Genomic DNA, 27,081 nt, shown 5'->3' with positions numbered 1-27,081 from the left:
ATGATCAGCCGACATGCACAATGTCGGCTAATCCTTGTCTTTCAACATGTTGAAAAATACTACAATGATAATGACAGTCTGCTGGCCGTAGCCCTGTGTAATAGAAGCGGTGGCAGCAGACCGCTGCTATCTCCTATGGGCTCCCTGCAGTCCCCCTGCTATTGTTTGGTGTTGGTGCGTGTAATAGCGCCGGCAGGGAATGTGAAGCAGATTGGTTGGCGCTCGCTTGCCTGTGTAATAGGCCTGGATCATCTATTTATTTGCATTGGACTTTGGTCTGTGCACCGGAGGAAAAAGCAAGAGTGAGCTAGCTATCTTTATGCACAAGGTCTGGGGGGACAATATAGAGACCTCCCTAAATTGTAGCTTTTATTGTAAAAGTGATTCTAATGAAAGGATGATAAATGGTCAAAACGCCATAACACAGTGTCAACTGTAAGTAATGGTAAAAGTAGTTTCCTTAGACAGGTATCTAATAGGTTGTTGTATTGCAAGCTAAGGGTCCTATTACATGGAGCGATTTTTAACGATAAACGATCACAATCGAGATTATTTATCACTAACTTAAAATGGTTCACCATATTACACAGAACGATGGTCGTTAGTTACGATCGTTATTGCAATCATTACTATGATCGTTTACTCCATCTGATCCCAGCAAAACAATGAACAATGTGCAATTACGCTGCACCATTAGTGAACAAATGCGATCGGCAACAACGGGCGTACTTTTACGTAGTGTGAACATAGCCTAACTATGATCTGTACAGTCCTTTTGCTGTTTGCAAAAATCTGCATGTTAACAACATTATTAATTTATTTTGTATTTAATTTATTAGTATATAGAGCTTAGGAGACAGGTATAAGGTAGCCCTAGCATCATTCTCAGCTCTAAATAGACTTTTACCACATGTAGTGAGGACCAGGCACCCTCTTGGTCAGTGTGGTGAGGCCCAGCAATTGCCTTGGTCTGTTGGGTGAGGCTCCAGTAAAAAAAAGTTTAAGAAGCTCTGGTGTACGGCATGTGTTACTGTTTGAATCAAATGTCTTTCTTCAGAGAGAGTTTAACGCAATCTAAGTCTGGTGTGCTCTGGTCTTATTTTTTGCAGGATCTGACGGATCTTTCAGGGAGAGTTGAGAGCCTGGATCTTAAGGGTAAGACCTTTTATTTCTGTGATCCAAAAGCTTTCTGCATTCCCATCTTCTTCTGAAGCCCACCCCTGTGGTCGGATTACCATTTATTTGCCAGAGATACATATTGTGCTTTTTTAAATATATTGAAGAACTTCTCTTGTACATGAAATTTATTTGACAACATGTTTGGATTGGAATCCTTAAAGTGTCACTGTTGTTGGAAAAAACTTTAGACATGTCAAAAGTTTTGCCTGGTCCAGTACGAAGACCACACGAAGCGTCTTCTGAGGAGTCGGGCTTCTAATATGAGTCCATGGAGCCTGACTCTTTCACTGACAGAGTGGGGTGTTCTTATAAACCCCTCTCTGAAAGTTTGTGTAATGTGGTATGCTCAGTAGACCAGTCTTGTGGCCAAGATTCTCAGTACATTGGCTGGTTTTAATATGTAATAGTTGATTGCGAAACAATCCCTTTAAGGGTACAAACCCACTTGACGTATTTGCTGCGTGAATCAGTCTTAAAAATAAGCAGGCAAAACGCAGGTTGGCTTTATACGATTGTTCTGCGTTAAAATACGCAATTGCGTATTTTTGAAGCGTGAAGCTTGTTGTTAGCAAAGCATCAGTTGTTAACAACCTGTGCGAAAAACGCATGTAGCTTCACGCTTCAAAAATACGCAATTGCGTATTTTAACGCAGAACAATTGTATAAAGCCAACCTGCGTTTTGCCTGCTTATTTTAAAGACTGATTCACGCAGCAAATACGTCAAGTGGGTTTGTACCCTTAGACCGTTTGCAATGCTGTTTTAAAGTTAAGGGATTAAGAATCTCATCCAGTGGACAACTTCTTTTAAAGGGTCCCTGTCATTGAAAAAAACTTTTTATGACATGTTAAAAGTTTTGACTGGCCAGGGTCTGAGAGTTCAGACTCCACCAATCTCTGACTATAGCCAGGAGAAGCCTAAGGTTCTGGGCTCATAGAGCTCATCTTATGCAGTGTAATGGAAAAGGCTGTGAGTTGGGGAGCAAAGTACACAACCGTCCGCTGTAGTTGGCCATACCTAGAGATTAGTGGGGAGACCCTTGCTGAACAAAACTTCTGACATGTCTTTGTTACGTGTCAAACATTTTTTTTGATAGACCTCTTACTAGCCAGCCAACACCCTGCTGTGCACTGAAGGGGGGCCACACGCCCGAAACAACTGTCTTTAGATGGGAAGTCTTTCCTTTTGGAGAGATTATTTGGCTTGGCATAGGTTTCTTCTGTCAATGTTCTAAGTCAGCTAAATGGAGTGAAACACTGACTTAAAGGGACGTCTCTTTGCCTAAGTGGTGTGAGAGCTCTTTTGCATATTCTTCCTAATGACCGAAACCCTTTAACGTGTTCTGTTCTGTTTGTTTACTATCTAAACCGTTTTCATAAATGGATTCTCCTTAGGTGAGAAATTGGACCATAAAGCATGTGAGGCATTGGAGGAAATCTTTAAGCGGGTGCAGTTCAAAATGGTGGATTTGGAGCAGACAAACCTGGATGAAGATGTAAGTTGTAACGTATGATCCTTGTGGTTTTACCGCCGGGACCAAGAGATTCATAGAAGGATTCGAGATCCTGGTGACACCTGATCAAAATGATTGGAAGATATGATACTGAGGCATTGAGTTAGCCGGATCCTGCTATTATACGTCCTGATGTTTGTTTCCTAACGTATCTTATCCACTGTGACTATAGTTTGTAAGCAGACTCCCTTGAGTTTTACCATCCCCTTTTTTACCGCTTTATACAGGGAGCCTCTGCGTTGTTCGACATGATTGAGTATTATGAATCAGCGACACATCTGAACATCTCCTTCAACAAGCACATTGGCACTCGGGGCTGGCAGGCTGCTGCCCATATGATGCGTAAGGTAAGGTTGGCTCAGCCTGTGACTGACTCTTCTTAGAGGCTGATGTCATTGTTTTCCAAGCATTTTCTTATATTTGATGCTAGAATAGTATTTGACTATCTGTATTGTGATCAGGGCATACACTTGGTTTATACTGTACTATAGTACACATGTTCTTCTGTATATGGATTTTTAAAAATCTGGCAGCCGGCAGGGGTGAACTTGATCAGGAGTAGGAAGTTACCTTGCCCCGTGGCCACGGTGAGCGGCAGGCCTAGCCTCGGGACCCCCACCAGGCTCTGGGATCTCCGGCGCTGACACATCACAAACCCGGCTGATGGACTGGCTTCTTAGCCAGTCAGTGATTGGGGCGGCACGCTGCTTTGGTCACTGATTGGCTAAGCTGCCAGTCCATCATCCGGGACAGGCCTTTTTATCACTGCTCGGGGGGGTATGAATGCTTTCCTGTGGCGGTCCCAATGCCAGTCCCGCCGGTTACCACAGGCACAGGGAGAGGTAAGTTTGTAATCCTGATCAAATTCTTCCCTGCCCCTACCGGCTGCCTGATTTTACAAATTGCTGTACTACTCCTTTAAGTGATATTTGGCCTTGTTCTTCAGTAACGTAACTATGAGGTTTTCATTTGTTGCAGACTAATTGCCTGCAGTATTTGGATGCAAGAAATACCCCCTTGCTGGACCACTCTGCCCCCTTTGTGGCTCGAGCACTCCGCATCAGCAGCAGCTTAACCGTCCTGCACCTTGAGAACACCAGTCTCTCTGGAAGACCCCTGATGTTGCTGGGTGAGTGATTGGTCTATAGTGTGAGAGCAGGGTCCTCATAGTGTTCTCATTCCAGCTATGTGCACCACAAAAAACACACATACATTTGGCTACTGGCCTTGTGGGGTTTTAGTGAACAGACAATTCATTTAGTTACTGCCTTTCCAACATCAAATTCTCACCTACTGCTGTTGTTCCAAGGACTTCCGGTCCCTGCTGCTCACCACTGCACCCCGCTTCTTAATATATGTCATCCCTGCAGGAAAAGCCCCCTCAGACAGTCACCGGCTGAGGTAGATCAATACTGTAGTCAGTGATTTGTGAAACGTCAGAGGAAGCCATGAGCAGTGGGGACCAGGAGTTGTCAGAACACTGATTGCAATCCATTGGATCCCAGCTGCCCCCCCTATTCCCCTCCTATACATGTGGACACTGCTTTTTTTATATACTTATGTGTTATGTGCCTGCAGGTTTTCAGTGGGGGCTTTTATAAGCAATGGTAATTACCTATAAAATGTTCGATAGATCTCTTCTTGTTTTCCTGCCTTGTATTTTAGTCTAGGCGATTTTAAGAAACTTTGTAATTGGGTTTATTAGGCAAATATTCCATTATCTGCATTCAAAAAGACCCCAGGTCCTCCCCTCCTCACTCCTCTCTCTCATTTACTGCTCATTATCAGGAAATCTCGACTCCTTTACATCAGTCGGGCCCTGTGTAACCTATAGAGAGGGGAGGGGGAGGAGGGAGATTAGTCGCCAGCAGAGAACAAAGGATTACACAGGGGGAGCTGTGTGAAAACTGGTATTCAGAGGTCAGAAAGGTCAGTGCTGATGTCAGAGGAGATAGCCCGGTGATGTACCTGTAAATTAACTCTTTGTTGTCCTGTTTTGGTGCCTCATCTCCCTCCACCCCTCCCCTCTCCGTAGAAAACCATGAAGACAGGGGGGAGAGCTTGAAACTGCTTTTTCATGATAAAATGCATTTTTCGCCTAATAAACCCAATTACAAAGTTTCTTAAAATCGCCTGGACTATTGATTTCTGCAAAAAAAAAAGTAAATGACTGTGACACTTTAAGTAATGAACTGATGGAAGCAACATAGACAACACTGAAAATAGTGCAGCGTTTGAAAGGATTACGCCAAATCACTCCACAATTGCCGTCCAGTAAGATCTCAGGGGATCTGATCGGTGAAGCAGGGTTAGCCTGGCATCACCACCTCCTTGGTTCTCACATATATTCGGCAACTCACCAGTAGATGGTTTAAACCTACTAGTAAATGCAGCATTAAACGGAATCTGTCAGCTGCAACTCTGGTTCCAAACTGCTGAGCGAGGAGATACATGGTACGTTTCAATATCCGTCTGTATTTCCAGAATGTAAAAAAAAATGAGGGGTGTAACACCTCCTCGCTCCTTCTCCTAATCCTGTTCCTGCTTGATTGACAGTCGGCTAAAAGCCAAGCTCTGAATCAGTCAAGTATGTTTATAATTCTGTTGTACTGCAGATACTAGACTGAGATGCATATGAAAGCTGTAGACTTCTAAGTATACACACATCACAGGCCGACGTAAAGGCAGCAGGAGGCCCATTTAGAGAGGCAGGCAGTGGTTATGGCCGTGTTTGCACTACAGAATCAACAGATTGCTTTTGTTCTGCCGACATGTGGTTTGCATGGTTAACAAATTGCCTTTGGTTTTCCACATCAGCCACCGCTTTAAAGATGAACATAGTATTACGGGAGCTTTACCTCGCTGACAACCGTCTGAACAGCTTACAGGACTCAGCCCAGCTGGGAAATGTATTAAAGTTCAACAGCTGTATACAGATCCTGGACCTGCGGAACAACCACATTATGGACTCAGGTAGGCAATGACGCATCTGTCACTAGGACAACAAGATTGCATTGCTTTTTATCTTCCACCAGTCCAGTTTGGAACATAATAAATAGACATGTATTGACCATGTAAGGTTAAAGGGGTATGCTGGAGAAATATATATAATATATATATATATTTATATTATATAAATAAATCATCTGGTGCCAGAAAGTTATATAGATTCATAAATTACTTCGATTTAAAGAAAAAAAAAAAAATCAAGTCCAGTACCTATCAGCTACTACATGTCCTGCAGGAAGTCGTGTATTATTTCGTCTGATGCAGTGCTCTCTGCTGCTACCTCTGTTTGTGTCATGAATTTACAAATCTGTATATCTTTCTAAAACAACTTGATTTAAATTTTTTTGACGTCCTCTTTAAGACGAATAACATATGTAAATTTATATTATTAGTGTTGTTGTTTTTTTTTTTTTTACATTTATAACATTGTAATGTAAATTATTTTTAAATATTTACATTGAGTGGCAGCAGTAAGGGATGACAGCCTCTCTGCAGTCAGCAGTGGCTGTGTTGGAAACAGCAGGGCTGCTCAAGCTCTGGTTCTGGCTATACTGAGCCTTCCCTAATGTCTGTTCTAATGCATGTTAGCACTAGAGCAGACATTATGCTTGGTAAAGCTGTCTGTGTTACCAGCGCTGCAGCCTGTAGCAGAGCGAGCAGTGATTAACAGTTATCCCCGCTCCCTCTGTTACACTCTGTTAGCACTATGTACACAGCCATCTTCCCAAAGTGTGAGGTCTGTTCCAATGCTAACATGTATTAGAATAGACATAAGGGGAGCATGCAGCAGCACTAGAAACATGTAATTGTGGCAGGACCAGAGCTTCAGAAGCCCTGTATTTCTGAGCACTTATGCTGCCTCTTAATATTTCAAGGGAAACTATGAGTTTGTTAGAAGCATCTAACCTGCTGATATGTCCCTATAGCACACAGGGCATGGAGGATGAAGGAAAGTTTCTTACTTTTATCCTCAGCGCTGTTTTGGGGATCTTTGTAATTTATTAAATAAGACGATTTGGTGCACTGGGGGCGGAGCTACAACCCTTAGTGCACCGATCGGCCCTGGATACCCGCCCCTTCTAATGAATATTGGGGCAGCGCTATGCAGTGATGTGACTCTGGGGGTCATCACTGCAGAGCGCCAGATGAATATTCATTAGTAGCACATTCTGGGGGACATTCTCAGTGCACCAAGTTACCTTATTTTCATATCTAATTAACTACAAAGTTCACAAAAACAGCGCTGAGGATAAAAGTTAGAAACTTTCCTCCATCCTCAGTGCCTTGTGTGCTATAGGAACACATCAGTAGGTTAGATACTTCTAAAGTGCTGACAATTTCCCTTTTAAAAAAGGAAATGTACTTTTTCTACAATACATTTATTGTATAAAGTTATATAACTTTATTAAAGAAATGTAAAAATATATATTTTTATTCACCACAATACTCCTTTTACACAGTAAAATTTGTACCCCAGAGAAAACCCTAATACTCCATTAAAATGATATGCATTGGTAGGATGCCTAGGTAAAGCCTTAGGGGCTTGATACAATTTTTACGGTTGACATGGCACAGTTTATTAGTTTTGCCTGAGGTGTCACTTTACATAGCACTTCATTAAGATACTCACAACTCTTCACTGTAGAGCCACGAGCTGTTTGTCACTGTGCCAAGAAAATGCAGGATTCACCACCTATAGCTGTAGGCTATCTATCTGAGAATGATCAGATTTTCTAGTATTGTGTGAATGGTGTAGTCACCACGCTGGGGAGAGGAATTAAAGGTAAGTATTATATTAAAGGGGTTGGTTGGCCACTTTATAGTAAAATAGTTCAGTGTACAGTATTAGTAAGGGCTGTGAGTACACTTTCTGACAGCAGCTCCCTATGTACCTCATAGAGCCAAAACCAAACCTCCCTCCTTCAGGCTGTGCTGTCCTGCTCTGTGGTTAGTCTGTCCATAAGATGGCCGACATGAAGGAGCATGTGACCATGCCCCACCCCCCATTGTCCTCCACTAAGCCTGTATATGCCTATGCTGGACACTGGGGGAGGGGCATGGTCACATACTCCTTCATGTCGGCCATCTTATGGACAGACTCACCACAGAGCAGGACAGCACAGCCTGGAGCAGGGGAGTCTGATTTTAGCTCTATGAGGTACACCGGGAGCTGATGTCAGTAAGAGCAGGGAGTACACTTACTAATACTGTATGCTGACCAACCCCTTTAATTACTTGTTAGCAGTTTAGAAGAGCAATATGTTATAGAGCAGGAGGAGTCGAGCAGATTGATGTATAGTTTTCTGGAGAAATATTCAGCATAACTTGTCATTTTTTTGATTGAGATCCCTGCTATTTCTGAGTATGAGTCCAGTGGGCGGTCTCTTTCAGTGAGTGACAGCATTCTCTTTATCAGTGTGCACACAGTGAAGACTGTCAGTCACTGATTAGCACCGCCCACTGGACTCCTAATGTCAGAATGAGAGGTTTCAAATAGTCACAACTGTCAGGTGATTCGTGCCTAAAAGAAGGTTCAGCATGGTGTCTTAAAGGCTGCACTTACAGGCCATTTAAAGGTCAGAGATTTTCCTGAATGGTGCTCTGAATCCCTTCTGGTTTGTATATAAGAAATACTGGTGTGTCAGCTGACTATAGACTTTCTCCATTTTCAGGTCTGGCTTATATCTGTGAGGGGCTGAAGGAACAGCGTCAGGGACTGGTAACCCTCGTTCTTTGGAACAACCAGTTGACCCACGCCGGCATGGTCTACATGAGCATGTGTTTGGTAAGGCAGTACTACTTACAGAGGAGTATGAGTACAATTGTTGTCCAGTCCGACTTTTTGTCCTGGTTGTCCGCAGTTTTAATAACCAGTCTCCGTAGTTTTTTTAAGTAATTCTGTTTCTTCTTTTGTCTCAGCCTCACACCCAGACATTAGAGACTTTGAACCTTGGTCATAATGCAATTGGCAATGAAGGCGTCCGCCATCTTAAGAATGGTCTGATAGGAAACCGCAGCGTCCTCCGACTTGGCTTAGCATGTGCGAAACTCACGTGTGAAGGTAAGGTTTCACTGTGTATTCATTTGTTTAACTTTTTTCACATGGGTGCTTGTTGAAGTGCAGCTACTGGACTCTGGAGTTTACATCACTGAAAGAACACAGTACAATGAGGATCAAGTTATTATTTTTCCATGAGGCGCCAGTCTGTGAAATGCATTTAGAGATGTAGATAGATAGATAGATAGATAGAAGGATATTTGGTGCGGAGGGCACATTCTTTTTACCACCAGGTCCACTAGTCTACCCACCAGCAAAGCCTACTGATGAATCTCTATCCTCTGTGTTATACCTATTGCCCTGTTTGCCTGATTTCCTTGCAGCAACCTCTAGCCCTGCTGTATGGCTGCCATGATTTCCTTATTACCTTGTTACCTTATTCTGCACCCTGGCTCCTTTTGCACGGGGTGGTCAATGATTTAGTGCAGGAATACAATGCAAAAAGCCTCAGTTTTGCCCATAGCGGCCCATCCAACCACTTCTTCCTTTTCTCACCCTGGCCGGTTGCCATTGACAGCTGTATTGGACTAATTGTAATTCATAAAGACCAACGTGTCCCTGAACATAATTCTGAATATAATCCAATAGTAATGTTGCTGGATTGCGGAGTGATATAGTATATACCTTCCTTTGTTTTTAGGCGCTGTGGCTGTAGCTGAATTTGTAGCTGAATCTCCCCGTTTATTGCGTCTCGATTTGAGGGAGAATGAAATCAAGACGGGAGGTTTGATGGCCCTGTCCTTGGCTCTTCGCGTCAACCAGTCTCTTCTCAGGATGGATTTGGACAGAGAGCCCAAGAAAGAGGCTGTAAGAATTGCTCCTCATTTCAGTAATCATAGAATATATATTTTTGCCCTACATATATCTGATGGTCATCACCTCCCTAACCCCTTGGCACAAAATTACGTTCCGGGAACGTCATGTAAAGCAGGTAGTTCCTGCAACGTGACGTTCCAGGAACGTCATGCTGTCCCTACCTCCCCCTGCTGTCCCTAGCGGCGATCGGGTAGCAGTAGGAGGCTGTGTCACACATCCTCCTCCTGCTGCCCCTGCCCGGAGGGGAGCCACACTGTATATCCTGTATAGCCACCTCATCATTCAGGATATGCCCACTAAGGGCCTCACATCCTAATAAACAGGGCGTCTGGGTATAGTGCATATGTCTTAGATGTTTGATGATATTACCCCTTTAACATAATTAATATATAACACAGTGGACATGATATTTCCATGGAGATCTACATATCCGTTTTATCCAGATATGATCAATACCCAGATAATGCCCCATCCTAGAAGGCCGACCTGCGAGGTGACCAAGCACAAGTCGGCAAGTGATTGGCTAAGCGGACTGTCATTGCAGAGACAGTGAGTGTGTGGTCAGCAGGGGATCCTAGAGACACGGCAGGAGGACACCAATACACGTCTTTATTATTTTGAATGTACCGATGCTGGAGTGCCCCTTTACTCAACTGTGCAGCAGCTATTGCTCACAGTGATGCATGGTCGATGATTTTTAAACATGTTGAAAGACAACGATTAGCCAATAAGCGGAAGATTGCTTTCTCCTCGGCTGAATGTTGTCTTTATTACACGGGGTAATATCTGCCAGATTCAGCCTGGTTCTTCATGTAGTATCGTAGAGGAGAAGGCACTTCTGCGGTGGTGGTGCTCGTGGCGGGATGGTGTCCCAGACGTAGTAGATAAGAAAGTCCCGACACTCACCAATTGAAGTTATACTTGTTTGTTTATGTGCAAAACATAATAAAGTACAGGAGGACGCGTTTCGGCATATAGCCTTCATCATACTAATTCTTAATGTAGGGCCTTAAGAAAGAGTGTCTCATATGCATTCCCTGACAATTTTCCTTATTTTTTTTTTTTAAGGTCAAGAGCTTTATAGAAACCCAAAAGGCTTTGCTGACAGAAATTCAGAACGGTTGCAGGAGAAACTTTGTCTTAGCCAAAGAGAAGGAAGAACGCCTCCAAAACTCTGCATCAATGGCAGAGATCGCTAGCGCTGCCGAAGAGGAGGATACAAGCACTGCCCCGGAAGAGATTAGCCATGCTACTGAGGACTCCAACACTGCCAATGAGAACAGCAAACCTCACTCCGATGACCAGGAGGAAGAAGAGATTACCCCTGCCCCAGACCCCCAAGGTCAGGATTCTGACTCTGATACAGAGGACGAAGAAGAAGTCAAAGAGGCAACAGAAAGGCCAGCTGAGCAGCCTGTCCAGAGCGCTCCGGCACCGGTGGCAGTGTCCAGCCCGGGTAGAGGTCATAAAGTTTTTTTGGTCACAAGGGTGGAAAATCCAAATATAGCGGATGGAGGAAAGGGAGTTCAGGAGAATAAAAAGTCTTCAGGGACAGGAGTTGCCACACCAGGAAGTCCTGCCCTTGCCAATGGACTTGAGGCTGAATTCGAAAGGGCACCAACATGCTGTGATAACAAGGGTGGGTGTCATGTAGGCTATTAAGGCTGTATAGTTGTGCCATTTCTGGGGGCATGTCAAAAGAGCTTATAATGGAGATCACAGGGAGAAAAGTGTATGACTGTGCGCTTCTCCTGGCTCTGTTCAATGATGGTGGGTGGTCTGAACACCCAGACCCTGACCAATCTACAATGTTGACATGTCTTCTAATGACAGGGATGCCTTTTTTTTTTTTTTTTTTTTGCAGAAATCAATAGTCCTGGTCGATTTTAAGAAACTTTGTAATTGGGTTTATTAGGCAAATATGCCATTATCTGTATTAAAAAAGACTTTCCCCAGGTCCCTCCCCTCCCTCCTCTCTCTCATTCACTGCTTATTATCAGGAAAGTTGCATCAGACGTGCCCTGTCTGTTCTATGGAGGGGGAGGGGGGAGGAGGGAGATTAGCCGGGAGCAGAGAACAAAGGATTACACAGCGGGAGGTGTGTGAAAGCTTCTATTCAGAGGTCAGAGAGGTCAGTGCTGACCTCAGAGAAGATAGCCTCATGATGTAGCTGTACGTTAACTCTTTGTTGTCCTGTTTTGGTGCCTCATCTCCCTCCACCCCTCCCCTCTTCATAGACAATCATGAAGACAGGGGGGAGAGCTTCAAACTGCTTTCTCATGAAAAAATGCATTTTTCGGCTAATAAACCCAATTACAAAGTTTCTTAAAATCGCCTGTACTATTGATTACTGCAACAAAATAAAATAAAATAATAATAATAATAATAAATGACAGGTACACTTTAACCCCTTAGTGACCGCCGATACGGCTTTCTACGGCGGTCACTAATGGGCCTTATTCTGCTGCCATCAGCTTTTTACGGCGATGGCAGAGAATAAGGCTGCGGGGCCGGGACGGCTCCCACCCCATCCCCCCGGCTACCGGAGGTAGCTGAGGGGTTGGGGCAGTGTGTGAGGTCCGTCCCGGCCCCCCCCCTTACCGACGATCGCCGCTATTAACGTTATAGCGGCGACCGTCGGTAAAGAGGATTACCGGTGCCGCCGCCACCTTTCATCTCCCCCCGCCGTGAATCTACGGCGGGGGGAGATGAAATAAGTGTATATCAGACCCCAGATCAGACCCCCCTAGTGCCCCGATAACTAACCCCCCTCCCCCGGCGGCCATCATTTCCAAGATGGCCGCCGCAATCGCTGTGAACCGACTAACGTCGGTTCACAGCGATTAAAAAGTTAAAATGAATGAAAGCCCCATGCTCTCCGCCACCGGAGGTAGCGGAGAGCATAAGGCAGTCATCGGGGACCCCCCTGTGGGGTCCCGGTACAAGCGATCAGCGGTATATACTATATACCGCTGATCGCTTGTACCATGTGCTCCTGGCACTTTTTATCCCCTGTCACCATAAATGATTGGTGACAGGGGATAAAAAGTGATGTCCCCCCACCCCCCAAGTCGCCCCCCACCCCCCCTGTCACCCCCGTCCCCGAGTCACCCTCCCTTCCCCATATACTCACCGGATCCACGGAGCTCCTTCCTCCTCGACGTCCTGGCTGGTTATGAAGTGCGCATGCGCTTCACAACCAGCCAAGCTCTGAAAATTTAAAGTGACAGAGACCAATTTGGTCTCTGTCACTGAACTATGATTACTGTGATAGAAAATATCACAGTAATCATAGTAATACAGTGAAAATGAATGTATAAAGTACAAAAAGTGACAAACATACAAAAAAATAAAACACACACTTTTTATTATAGTAATAATTGCAGTTTACTCCCAAATTACCCCTAACCCCTCCCCAGATTACCCGTAACCACCGCACGTTACCCGTAACCACCGCACGTTGCCCGTAACCACCGCACGTTGCCCGTAACCACCGCACGTTGCCCGTAACCACCGCACGTTGCCCGTAACAACCGCACGTTGCCCGTAACCACCGCACGTTGCCCGTAACCACCGCACGTTGCCCGTAACCACCGCAAATTGCCAGTGACCCCCTCCAGATTGCCCGTAACCACCCCAAATTACATGTACCCACCCCAGATTACCTATAAGCACTTCAGTTTATCAGTAACAATCCCAGATTGTCTGTAACCCTTCCAGGTTGCACATAACCCCCCCAGGTTCCCCGTAATCATGCCAGATTACATGTAACCCCCCCCAGATTGCACGTAACCACCGCGCGTTGCCTCTGACCACGCCACGATGCCTCTGACCACGCCACGATGCCTCTGACCACGCCACGATGCCTCTGACCACGCCACGATGCCTCTGACCACGCCACGTCGCCTCTGACCACCGCACGTCGCCTCTGACCACCGCACGTCGCCTCTGACCACCCCAAATTCCCAATGACCCCCTCCAGATTGCGGTGCCCATGTCAGATTACAGGTACCCACCCCAGATTGCCTATAAGAACTTCAGTTTATCCATAACCACCCCACATTGCCCGTAACCACCCCACGTTGCCCGTAACCACCCCAGATTGTCTGTAAGCACTGCAGGTTGCCCGTAACCACCCCACGTTGCCCGTATCCACCCCAGATTGTCTGTAAGCACAGCAGGTTGCCCGTAACCACCCCACGTTGCCCGTATCCACCCCAGATTGTCTGTAAGCACTGCAGGTTGCCCGTAACCACCCCACGTTTCCCGTAACCATCCCAGATTGTCTGTAAGCACAGCAGGTTGCCCGTAACCAGCCCACGTTGCCCGTTACCAGCCCACGTTGCCTGTAACCAGCCCACGTTGCCTGTAACCAGCCCACGTTGTCTGTAACCAGCCCACGTTGCCTGTAACCACCCCACGTTGCCGTAACCACAGCAGGTTGCCCGTGACCACCACACGTTGCCCGTGACCACCACACGTTGCCCATAACCACCACACGTTGCCCGTAACCACCCCGCGTTGCCTGTAACCACCCCACGTTGCCTGTAACCACAGCAGGTTGCCCGTGACCACCCCATGTTGTCCGTAACCACCCCAGATTACCTGTAACCACCCCTGGTTGCCCATAACCACCCCACATTACCTGTAATTTCATTTTTTTTATTTTATTTTAGTAACTGCGCTATTCTAATAACCATTAATAGCTGCGGTTTTGCTCCTGTAAATTGGCGCTCCTTCCCTTCTGAGCCCGGCTGTGTGCCCATACAGTGGTTTATGCCCACATATGAGGTACCGTTTTACTCAGGAGAACCTGCGTTACAGATTTTGGGGTGAATTTTCTCTCCTGTTCCTCGTCAAATTGAGAAATTTCAAACTAAACCAACATATTATTGGAAAAATTCGAGTTTTTCATTTTTACTGGCCAATTTTGAATACTTTCCTCTAATACCTGTGGGGTAAAAATGGTCACCACACACCAAGATGAATTCTTTGAGGGGTGCTCTTTCCAAAATGTGGTGACTTTTGGGGGGAATCTATTCTGCTGACACTACAGGGGCTCAGCAAACGCACCTGGCGCTCAGAAACATCTTCAGAAAAATCTGCACTGAAAATGCTAATTGGCGCTCCTTCCCTTCTGAGCCCGGCTGTGTGCCCATGCAGTGGTTTATGCCCACATATGGGGTACTGTTCTACTCAGGAGAACCTGCTTTACATATATTGGGGTGACATTTCTCTCCTGTTCCTCGTGAAATTGAGAAATTTCAAACTAAAGGAACATATTATTGGAAAAATTCGAGTTTTTCATTTTTACTGTCTACTTTTGAATATTTTCCTCAAACACCTGTGGGGTCAAAATGCTCACCACACCCCAAAATAAATTCTTTGAGGGGTGCACTTTCCAAAATGGAGTGACTTATTGGGAGATTTTACTCTGTGGACACTACAGGGGCTCTGCAAACGCACCTGGCACTCGGAAACTTCTTCAGCAAAATCTGCATTGAAAAAGCTAATTGGCGCTCCTTCCCTTTTGAGCCCTCCTGTGTGCCCATACAGTGGTTTACGCCCACATATGGGGTACCATTGTACTCAGGAGAACATGCGTTACAAATTTTGTGGTACTTTTTTCCTCTTGTTCCTCGTGAAATTGAGAAATTTCAAACTAAAAGAACATAATATTGGAAAAATTTGAGTTTTTCATTTTTACTGTCTACTTTTGAATACTTTCCTCTAATACCTGTGGGGTCAAAATGGTCACCACACACCAAGATGAATACTTTGAGGGGTGCACTTTCCAAAATGGAGTGACTTATGGCGAGATTTTACTCCGCTGGCACTACAGGGGCACTGCAAACGCACCTGGCGCTCGAAAACTTCTGCAGCAAAATCTGCATTGAAAAAGCTAATTGGCGCTCCTTCCCTTCTGAGCCCTCCTGTGTGCCCATGCAGTGGTTTATGCCCACATATGGGGTACCATTGTACTCAGGAGAACCTGCGTTACAAATTTTGGGGTACTTTTTTCCTCTTGTTCCTCGTGAAATTGAGAAATTTCAAACTAAACGAACATATTATTGGAAGAATTCGAGTTTTTCATTTTTACTGTCTTCTTTTGAATACTTTCCTGTAATACCTGTGGGGTCAAAATGGTCACCACACACCAAGATGAATTCTTTGAGGGGTGTACTTTCCAAAATGGGGTGACTTATGGGGGGTTTTCTCTCTGCTGACACTACAGGGGCTCTGCAAACGCACCTGGCGCTCAGAAACTTCTTCAGCAAAATCTGCATTGGAAAAGCTAATTGGCGCTCCCTTCCTTCTGAGCCCTGCTGTGTGCCCATACAGTGGTTTACGCCCACATATGGGGTACCGTTGTACTCAAGAGAACCTGCATTACAAATTTTGGGGTGCTTTTTGTCTCATATTCCTTTTGAAAATGAGAAACTTTAATCTAAACGTATATATTATTGGAAAATTAAAATTTTCAATTTTTTTCCTGCCTAATTGTGAATACTTTCCTCCAGCCCCTGTAGGGTTAAAATGCTCATTATACCCCTAGATTAATTCTTTAAGGTGTGTAGTTTCCAAAATGGGGTCACTTATGGGGGTTTTCAGGATACCAGACTTCTAAATCCATTTAAAAAAAGAACTGGTCCCTAAAAAAATCAGTTTCACGAAAATGTGATAATTTGCTGATAAATTTCTAAGCCCCATAACACCCTAAAAAAGTAAAATATGTTTACCAAATTATGCCAGAATAAAGAAGACATATTGGTAATGTGACTTAGTAACTAATTTATGTGCTACGACTTTCTTTTTTTAGAAGCAGAGAATTTCAAAGTTCATAAAATGCAAATTTTTTTAATTTTTCATGATATTTTGATGTTTTTCACAAAAAACACACAAAGTAGTGACCAAATTTTGCCACTAACATAAAGTGCCATATGTCACGAAAAAACAATCTCAGAATCGCTAGCATACGTTAAAGCATCACTGAGCTATAAGAGCATAAAGTGAGACAGGTCAGATTTTGAAAAATTAGCCTGGTCATTAAGGCCCAAACTAGCTGCAGCACAAAGGGGTTAAGGTCTCATGTTTTGAGCCCATAGTGTTGTACGGGTCTCTTCTTGTGCATGGTGGTATGCTGCCATAACGCAAACCCCATTGTACCATAGAAGCATGCCAAACAATGAGCATGTGTGCATGAGGCCACAGCCTGCATGTTATGTTACATTGTGTTCCCTTTTTCTTTCTCTCTGCATCTTTATACAGGTTCCCATGGATCATATCGTGACACAGAGTTGGAGGATTTACTACGTGAAGCCTCCACTGAGCCAGACCCATCTTTGAACGTTATAGCACTATAAGGTATCCCTAAGTCTTAAATAAAGCACAGTCATGACCAGGCTTCATTCTTTAATAATAAAGTCTTCACATTGGGATGGTTTAACCTTTTTCTTCTTTCCCCTCCTTGTAGGATTGACTCTTCCGGCTCTTTGGGTTACCTTTTCTTCACACCCTGAATCCTTTCTACAACCCCATTCATCTCGCCTTAAGAAATGGGGCCCTATAGGATCACATGACTCGGGTTCCTTTTTTTGAGAACGTTAAACTTGATCCTAAATTAGCTTCCCCCATATAATGGCAATAAGGGCAGACACAGATCCTGCAGGTATTGGAATTTGCACAGAGTAAACATTGCTTCAAGCTGACGTTCTGACGTTCCCCCAGACGGAAGGTTGCTTTTACGGGTTCTTGGAGAAAGGGACATGGCCGGTCTCTCCGAAACACACTGGACTGTTACTGGTTCTGGGGAAATCTGCAGACGAGGGCTGCTACGGACAGATAAACTGACCCTCACTATTGCCCACACTCAGCGGAACATCCATTCATCTACATTGTATAACATATTAGGGTTTTCAGCCTTACCTTATGTACATCCCACTGCTTGAGTTATATGTATGGGTACAGAGTTCACTACATTCACAGTAGCATCTGCCTCTGGGGATTCAACCAGGCTGACTGTATTCTAAAAAAAAAAAAAAAAAAAACACACACAAAAAAACAACAACCTGCATTCTCTATGGCCGGGACGTTATAGGGTGATATAGGGGTTCATGCATATAGGGGTGGAAACTTCCTTATTATAGTCAATATCCGGTCTGCCTGCTTCAAGCCATGTGATGTTACTAGGGCTGAATCAATGACCAGTACCCTATTTATTCCATTCATTTGAGTTTATTTTATTACTTTTCCCTATACTGCTCTGGTTGGTTTAGCATTTGACCCAAAGCATGTTCTTTCCTACATCCTCTTCGTAAGGACCATCCCCCACTAACCGTAGATCCATGAGATGCTCGTATTACTTGTTGGCCACTATCCTTGGGACGCTGTCTTGGTCACCTTTTTAGCTAGTAAGTACCATAGGGCTACAAGTACTTCAGAAACCTGTGATGGTAAGTGGTAACCTTTGTGCCCAGACTCCTCCCGCACCCAGTTAGATAGATGAGACAAGTTCTTCGGAGAATCTTATGAAGAATCATGAACGCAAAGCTATACCAGTCTCCCATTTATGTTGGTATCAATATCTTACCGGTGGACGTGAGACCCCTTTAAAAAAAAAAAAATTAGCAATATTCCTTTTTGTCCATATACCAGGTAACTAGTGAATGTAACATTGGGGCAATAGCCTTGTAAATCAGGGAAACAACAGAAATTTTTATAAACATTTGTGACGGATGTGCCGCTGTTCACATGGACTACCAAAATATTATCAGAAGGTCGTCGTCCCCCCCCCCCCCCCCGAATATTAATCTATGGGACGAGTTTAATTCTGTTTTCCATGTGTCTGAATGTATCCGACAAATGGAAATCCTGAATGCAGATGTGAACACGGCCTTAAATGGTCACTGCCACATTAAAACAGCTTCTGACATTTTGTAGAGACTTGTCAAAAAATGTGATTGGTTAGGGTCTCGGGGCCCTGTTACACCAACAGATTTATCTTACAGATTTCCGCAGCCAAAGCCAGGAATGGATTTGAAAAGGGGAGAAATCTCAACCTTTTCTCTATGACCTGTTCCCTGTTTATAGTCTGTTCCTGGTTTTGGCTGCAAAAATCTGTCAGATAAATTTGTTGGTGTAATAGGGCCCTTAGTGCTGAGGCCCCACACTGATCGCTGGAAGGGCCCTATTACACCGAGTGAGTATTAGACGATTATCACTCCATGTATTAGGCTGGGTTCACACTACGTTTTTGCAATCCGTTTTTTGCAAAAAACTTTTGATGGACACAAAAACGTGGTCGACCTCTTTTTTGTGTCCGTCAAAAAAAGATCAGTGTTTTTTTTGTTTTTTTTGTTTTTTTTTTATAATGGAAGTCAATGGAAAAACTGATTTTTTGCAAAAACGTTGTGTGAACCCAGCCTTAGAGACAATGATCAGCCGATGAAGACGATGAAGATTTAGGTTTAGACCTAAAATTGACACGTAATAGCGATTTTTGCCGACAGCTGAGCATTCCCTAAACACCTGACCTCTCCCCATTCCTGATCATCTCTCCTGTGCTTTGCATCTCCGTCCCTGTGACTGAAACATCTGACTGGCCTGTCAGCTGACAGGACACTCAGACACCGGGAACCTGCGGAGGAGCAAAGGAGAGAGGACTGGGAGCAAGGAGAGGTAAGATGTCAAGTGTTTGGGCAAGGGCTGCATGGACATCACTAACTATGTCCGTGCAGCCCTTACTGCCCAATTATCGGGCAGTTAAGGGTCCATTTACACAGAAGGATTATCTGACAGATTATCTGCCAAAGATTTGAAGCCAAAGCCAGGACTGGATTTGAAAAGAGGAGAAATCTCAGGCTTTTCTTTATGACTTGATCTCTGTTTATGGTCTGTTCCTGGCTTTGGCTTCAAATCTTTCAGATAATCTTTCTGTGTAAATGACTCAAACAAGTGCCATTCTAACAGATTGGCGCTTGTTTACTAAAATGATCGGGCCCGTGTAATAGTACCCTAATATGTTCTCCACTCGCTGTGTGGCATTTGACGGGACTCAGAGGTGGGAGGAGTTGCTCCCTTTGTATCTGGGTCCGATCATAAGTTTTGACCTGTCTCTTCAACATGTGAAAGTTTTTTTTTTTAACAGATACACTTTAAGCATGCTGTAATTCCTCCAATCAGGGCCACAGATCACCCCCATTGTCTAGCTGTATTATACACCAGCTTTGTATTGTATTCTGTTCCGGAGCCAAAGGATGACTGTCCGTACCAATGTGTCCCTATTCATTCCATTCCCAGCCCTGGTAGGATAAATATGCACTTAAATTATATGTGGTTTGTCCTGTCCTGCCCCATCAGGTGTGGAGGGGCACATTCTTTTTTATATATATATATATCTATATGAATCTGCAGTGAAGTAGAATACACATCGAGATGGTTTGGCTAAGACCCCGCACGTATCGTTCAAGCACACGTAGTGTATCGTGATATGGCGTACGTCATCGGATCTGTGTTGGCACATTACATGTTTTTGTTGAAAGCGTGCAGATTTCTGTCTGACAATAGACACTCCCAGACTGAGACATTTTGACATTTGTTATTCATGGAGGATATAGAGCAGGCATGGGGAACCTATGTCCCTCCAGTTGTTGCAAAACTACAATTCCCATCATGACTGGGCAGCCGAAGCTTTAGCTTCGGCTGCCCAGGCAAGATGGGAATTGTAGTTTTGCAATAGCTGGAGGGACAAAGGTTCCCCATCCCTGATATAGAGGAATGAAGTGCTTAAAGGGGTTATCATGTGTTAGAAAAACATGGCCGCTTTCTTCCAGAGACAACACGACTCTTGACTCTAATTCAGGTGTGAGTGACAATTAATCTCCATTCACTTCAATGGAATAAAGTTACTAAACCTGCAACCAAACTGTAGACAAGAGTGGTGCTGTCTCTGGAGGAAAGTGGCCGTGTTTTTCTAACACCACATAACCCCTTTAAATAGCATTTCCCTTTCACCGGTGACTATGAGAGTCATCACCTTCTTCTATTAGCTGTGACAACCAACACCTTATAGAGTGTTGTCAGCTAGTTTTTCTAGAGTCCAGAATGATTCACACTTTGCTGCAGCCTAGCAAAACATGGCAGCCTTCTTCCAAAAGCAATGCCACCTCTCCTTTGGATCTGTGTGGTCGCGCAGCTTCGGCATAGACTTTAACACTGTAACGCATAATCTGCGGACAGGACCGGTAGAAGTTTTGGGAAGAAAGCAGACATATTTTTTCCAGTTCAATTATATATATATTTAAAAAAAAAAAAGCTGCAACAGCGCCACCCTAGTGCATAGGTCATATCTGGTATTGCAAACTTTTTTGTCTCTTTAAACACTGGAATGGATCCCTGCATGGATGATGCCTTATTAGTGAAATTTGCTCTTCAGGACCATGGGAAAGCTAGGTGACAAATTATATGGGAATTGTTATGCGGCTATGACGTCAAAAAATCATTGAAGGATCCATATTACTTAGAGGGTACTTATAGGATAATAGTGTTCTTATAAATATCCCCTCTCTGCTATTGATCGTCATCATCTTTTCCCTGAATGAATATATATATATATATATATATATATATATTCTGCTAAATAAAATTGACTCCTCCCTCTCTCCATAACTTATGGAGGAAGAAGGAAACCCCTAATGAGTATGTGTTCTTACACTCAGTGGAAGCTGCATTAGTCTTTGTACATAAGCCTGGTCACCTCTCTCTTATGACCGGTGACCCTGCACAGACTTCCACCATCACGGACAGAGAATGGCGGCTTCCCCTGAGTGTAATGGTCTGGTACAGTGGAAGAGACTGGCATGTTTACAGAAGTAATTTTATTTGTAATTTATTGATATTTATGCAAGTCTGTGTGTATGAATCTATATAAAAAGCACACATTCATCTGTTTTTAACCATCTCCTTTTATTGATCGCCGCCCCATTGTCTACTTATTGGAAATGCTGAAAAAAAAAAAACTTATGATCCTCAAAGGTGCGATATGGGAAATGCAAACCTAAAATTATGTGCAATACAGCCCTGTTACCTGAACACTACACATTGCTTTGCACACCTCCTCTTACCTATATGGTCACCCCTTATATACACCCTACAATTATGTGCTGTGTTTTAAAAGGGTTTTCTTCCTATTGTCAAATAAAATGATTTCTTATATGTCTCATTGCGTCTGTCTTCTGTTCCGGAGCTGGAATGGAGGGCTCTGTCCTCGGAGATAGTAATGTGTGCCGGAGCTGGAATGGAGCGTTCCATCATCGGAGATGGTTGTGTGCTGGAACTGGAATGGAGCGTTCCATCATCCCCGATGGTAATGTGTGCCGGAGCTGGAATGGAGCATTCCATCATCAGAGATAATATTGTGTGCCGGAGCTGGAATGGAGCATTCTATCATCAGAGATAATATCATGTGCCGGAACTGGAATGGAGCGTTCCATCATCAGAGATAATATTGTGTGCCGCAGCTGGAATGGAGCGTTCCATCATCAGAGATAATATTGTGTGCCGCAACTGGAATGGAGCGTTCCATCATCAGAGATAATATTGTGTGCCGGAGCTGGAATGGAGCGTTCCATCATCAGAGATAATATTGTGTGCCGCAGCTGGAATGGAGCGTTCCATCATCAGAGATAATATTGTGTGCCGGAGCTGGAATGGAGCGTTCCATCATCAGAGATAATATTGTGTGCCGCAGCTGGAATGGAGCGTTCCATCATCAGAGATAATATTGTGTGCCGGAGCTGGAATGGAGCGTTCCATCATCAGAGATAATATCATGTGCCGGAACTGGAATGGAGCGTTCCATCATCAGAGATAATATTGTGTGCCGCAACTGGAATGGAGTGCTCCATAATCGGAGCTGTTAATGTGTGCCATAGCTGGAACGGAGCGCTCTGTCCTTGTGCCAGAGCGCTCCATCATCGCAGATGGTAATGTGTGCCAGAGCTGGAATGGAGCGCTCCATCATCAGAGATAATATTGTGTGCCGGAGCTGGAATGGAGCGTTCCATCATCAGAGATAATATCATGTGCCGGAACTGGAATGGAGCGTTCCATCATCAGAGATAATATTGTGTGCCGCAACTGGAATGGAGTGCTCCATAATCGGAGCTGTTAATGTGTGCCATAGCTGGAATGGAGCGCTCTGTCCTTGTGCCAGAGCGCTCCATCATCGCAGATGGTAATGTGTGCCAGAGCTGGAATGGAGCGCTCCATCATCAGAGATAATATTGTGTGCCGGAGCTGGAATGGAGATGGTAATGTGTGCCGGAGCTGGAATGGAGCGCTCCATCATCGGAGATGGTAATGTGTTTCAGAGCTGGAATGGAGATGGTAATGTGTGCCGGAGCTGGAATGGAGCGCTCCATCATCGGAGATGGTAATGTGTGCCGGAGCTGGAATGGAGCGCTCCATCATCGGAGATGGTAATGTGTTTCAGAGCTGGAATGGAGATGGTAATGTGTGCCGGAGCTGGAATGGAGCGCTCCATCATCGGAGATGGTAATGTGTGCCGGAGCTGGAGCGCTCCATCATCGGAGATGGTAATGTGTGCCGGAGCTGGAGCGCTCCATCATCGGAGATGGTAATGTGTGCCAGAGCTGGAATGGAGCGCTCCAACATCGGAGACTGTAATGTGTGCCGGAGCTGGAATGAAGTGTTCCATCATCGGAGATGGTAATGTGTGCCGGAACTGCAATGGAGCGTTCCATCATCGGCGGTTGTAATGTGTGCCGGAGCTGGAATGGAGCGCTTCATCTTTGGAGATGGTAATGTGTGCCGGAGCTGTAATGGAGTGCTCCATCATCAGAGATGGTAATGTGTGCCGGAGCTGGAATGGAGCGCTCCATCTTTGGAGATGGTAATGTGTGCCGGAGCTGTAATGGAGTGCTCCATCATCAGAGATGGTAATGTGTGCCGGAGCTGGAATGGAGCGCTCCATCTTTGGAGATGGTAATGTGTGCCGGAGCTGTAATGGAGCGCCAATGTGCGCCAATAGCTTCACACTGGCGTCAGATATAAAGTTGTATTGAAGTTGATTTATCCTTACGCCACCTTTTGACCTCGGGCAGTGCAGATCTTTATTTTACCTCAATGTCCTTTTTTGTTGCTGTGATAAAGAGGGTGAGCACACCTGCCTTAAGAATTAGCTGGTACTACAATTCATGTTAATAAGGCCCTCCCTGACTATGCCCAGTGATTGGCCAACATGCTCCCCGACACTCTTCATGTGGTTTCACACTAGTCCTGCTCCTCTGATGCAGTTTCCTGCCTGCTCCTCCTTGCTAGCTGTTCTTCTTCTTGTGCAATTCTAGCAGACTACATTTCCCAGTATGCTTTGTGGTGAACACTCAGAATTTCCAGTTTCTCATACCCATGGAACCCCAACCTCCAGGGCCGGCTCCAGCTTTTTGTGGGCCCTTGGGCGACAGAGCCTCGGCGGGCCCCTTTGAGGAGCAAATCATGGAGAGACAGGCGAGGAAAGATTTGCAGCAGAAGAAACATGCGGCTGCTGCATATCTTTCTCCTCCTGTATCTCCTGATCTCTGCAGTAGTCAGGACTCTGGAGGAGTCCGACACAGTGACAGGAATATATATATATATCATGCTGGTGCTGCTAGTTCTCTAGTATACAGCTCCTGCTGTGTGTGTGTGTGTATATATACACACACACACACAGCAGGAGCTGTATACTAGAGAACTAGCAGCACCAGCATTTTATATATATATATATTTATAATATGAACATGGTGAGACCTCTAGTTCTCCTATATACAGGCCCTGCAGTGATATACAGTGTGTGTGTGTATATATATATATATATATATATACACACACACACACACTGTATATCACTGCAGGGCCTGAATATAGGAGAACTAGAGGTCTCACCATGTTCATATGATAGATAGGAGATAGGGAAATAGATAGATAGATAGATAGATAGATAGGAGATAGGTAGATAGATAGGAGATACAGATATCTAGTTGTTTTGTGTATAGAGGTCCTGCTGTAATATATATATATATATATATATATATATATATATATATCCTGCTGTAATAGATATAGATATATTACAGCAGGACCTCTATACACAAAACAAGTAGAAGAACCAGCACATACAGGACACTTAGTTTGCAGAGCCTACCTGCTGCCCTCTATCAGGTCATGTGTCCGATCACATGACCCGTGACATCATCAAAGGTCCTTCAGACTCAAAGGTCCTCTTTCCTACTCGGCTGTAGGGAAGATTTGTGATGGAAGACAGGTGCTCGGGGGCCCCAGTATGGATCGGCGGGCCCCTAACTGTCACATGCGGCCTCTAGGGGCCCAGTCCCCTTTGTTACTACACTTTTTTTTCTTTTTTACTAACAAAAAAAATGTAGTAACAAACGGGAGTGGGCCCCTAGAGGAGCTGGGGGCCCCGGCATTTGCCCTACTTAGCCGGGTGCTGACGCCGGCCCTGCCAACCTCACATGTCCTTCCGCAATTCCCCTGCCCCACTCCCTCTCCGCCCCCTGTCACAACTGCATCCTAAGGCTGTGCTCAATAAACAAACTGAATTTGAGACAGTGGTCACATGGTCTTCCTCTCCTGCAGAGTGGATTGCAGGGAGGCCAGTTTTCTTCACTTTTTGGATGTCAATCAACTACCAGTGTGGCAGAACTGCGTGGGAATGATAATACATTATATAGAGACATCTATATAACTTTCTATGTACTTTTTAAGAGAAAATTATTTTATCCTGAGTTCCTCTTTAAAGATGTAAGACGGGGCTAGATATGGATTTGGAATTTCCCCCTGAATAGGGGCAATTAGAATATGGCTCATAAGATGAATTATGGTGAAGATGAATCACAGATAGTTCTCGCTCCTTCTATTTACAGGGTACATTATTATTGCACAGGATAAACACGATGCCTTTGTATTACGGCAGTCTGTGTGAATCCAGCATCTGCTCTATGGAGCGGGAACAGGAGCTTATTATTTCAGCTGATAAAAGCTACATCCAGTCCGCGATCAGAGAATGAACCGGCAGTGAGGCTCAATGAAAGAACTGCAGTGGTCAGAGCCTTTAGGTAATACTAATTTCTGTCATTTCGTTATAGTCGCTAAGGCTGCCTTTACACAGAAAGATTTATCTGACAGATTTTTGAAGCCAAAGCCAGGAATAGACTGTAAACAGAGAACAGGTCATAAAGAAAAGACTGAGATTTCTCCTTTTCAAAGCCATTCCTGGCTTTGGCCTGAAAAATCTGCCAGATGAATGTCTCTGTGTAGGCAGCCTTAGGGTCCATTTACACAAAAAAATTATCTGACAGATATTCTGCCAAAGATTTGAAGCCAAAGCCAGAAATAGACTATAAACAGAGATCAGGTCTTAAAGGAAAGCCTGAGATTTCTCCTCTTTTCAAATCCAATTACGTAGTGGTGGCAGCAAGGTATTACAGCTAAGCTCCTATTTATTTCAATAGGAGTGAGTTGCGGTAACACAGCATCACCACTACACAGTGTGGGGGTCCCTTGTGTGCTTATGACGGTGGTCCGGAGTGGAGTTGTGACCCACCCGGACTATTGGTACCGCCACCCACAGAAAGGGGAGATGACCCAAGGAGAATGCAATGGCTGTGTTGGTGCTTAGCGAATAACTACTGAGTCCAGTTAAAATAAAAAAAAACTCTTCTTTACTGCAGGAAGGCTTAATACAGTGATATACGGTAGGATCTTGACTTGATAATATAGCTCAATCTGGAGTGACTCGACCTGTGCTAAGAGCTTAAGGAGAAGTACCTTCGTGCTGACTGAGTTGCGTGCTGAGAGGTAGAAAAGGTTTGGAGAAGTAGAGAGGAGGATATCAAGAAAGTCCCAACCCAATGTAGTACTGTGCTCTCTGGAACTTTAGAAGGAGTATAAGTAGAATTCTTGAGAGTAGAGAGAATATTTGTGTCCGTGTTTTGACTCTTTGGTCTTTGCACCACCTATTGCCCACCAGTGTCGGACGACCCGTCCTAGAGGATGACACCAGACCTTATTACATACTAGTAACATCTAGTGGCAAAACTTAGGTACTACTTCATTACCACTTTTACTTTGAAGTACAGACTTTTGTGAGAGGTGGACAGACAAGAAACAGATGTGGTGGGACACCACATCTGCTTAGTCATTCACTGGCTACAGCATTGTCCTGTCTCATGTAGTGATTGGCTGAAAAGTTATTTCCTTGTGTCAAGATGCAGACAAGGTGGTGGGGACTCCACCCTCTTAAAGGTGTTGGACACCCTTTAATAACTCATTTAGCCTTGTCGGCTGCATAACTCCCCAGTCCATAATATGGTTTCCTATGGGGGAGCACGTGATATACATGTCACTCTGTTTCATAGGGTGACAAGTTTCAGTCTAAGTCAATGTGTGCAGTAGTGAATTCACGCTCACTTTCTCAGGTTGTGCGTATC

The 27,081-nt window shown here is 44.5% G+C and overlaps 2 protein-coding genes across 2 annotated transcripts in view; one reads left to right on the top strand and one right to left on the bottom strand.

Moving 5' to 3' along the window:
• Positions 1 to 18,894, top strand: part of PPP1R37 (protein phosphatase 1 regulatory subunit 37) — a 30,126-nt gene extending 11,232 nt beyond the window's left edge. The window contains exons 4-14 of the mRNA XM_069943549.1: positions 1,110 to 1,155; positions 2,573 to 2,673; positions 2,919 to 3,038; positions 3,670 to 3,820; positions 5,509 to 5,664; positions 8,373 to 8,485; positions 8,620 to 8,761; positions 9,399 to 9,565; positions 10,643 to 11,213; positions 16,844 to 16,939; positions 17,049 to 18,894. Coding sequence (XP_069799650.1) covers positions 1,110 to 1,155; positions 2,573 to 2,673; positions 2,919 to 3,038; positions 3,670 to 3,820; positions 5,509 to 5,664; positions 8,373 to 8,485; positions 8,620 to 8,761; positions 9,399 to 9,565; positions 10,643 to 11,213; positions 16,844 to 16,938 — 1,662 coding nt within the window. The 3' untranslated portion in view covers position 16,939; positions 17,049 to 18,894. The remainder of the gene's footprint in view (positions 1 to 1,109; positions 1,156 to 2,572; positions 2,674 to 2,918; positions 3,039 to 3,669; positions 3,821 to 5,508; positions 5,665 to 8,372; positions 8,486 to 8,619; positions 8,762 to 9,398; positions 9,566 to 10,642; positions 11,214 to 16,843; positions 16,940 to 17,048) is intronic.
• Positions 1 to 27,081, bottom strand: part of RELB (RELB proto-oncogene, NF-kB subunit) — a 69,897-nt gene that overhangs the window by 2,730 nt on the left and 40,086 nt on the right. The window lies entirely within an intron of this gene.

This window comes from Dendropsophus ebraccatus, chromosome 10 (genome assembly GCF_027789765.1).
Source record: "Dendropsophus ebraccatus isolate aDenEbr1 chromosome 10, aDenEbr1.pat, whole genome shotgun sequence".
Classification (NCBI taxonomy): Eukaryota; Metazoa; Chordata; class Amphibia; order Anura; family Hylidae; genus Dendropsophus; species Dendropsophus ebraccatus.
Note: the sequence above shows the minus strand (reverse complement) of the source record. Positions and strands in the feature narration are given on the sequence as shown.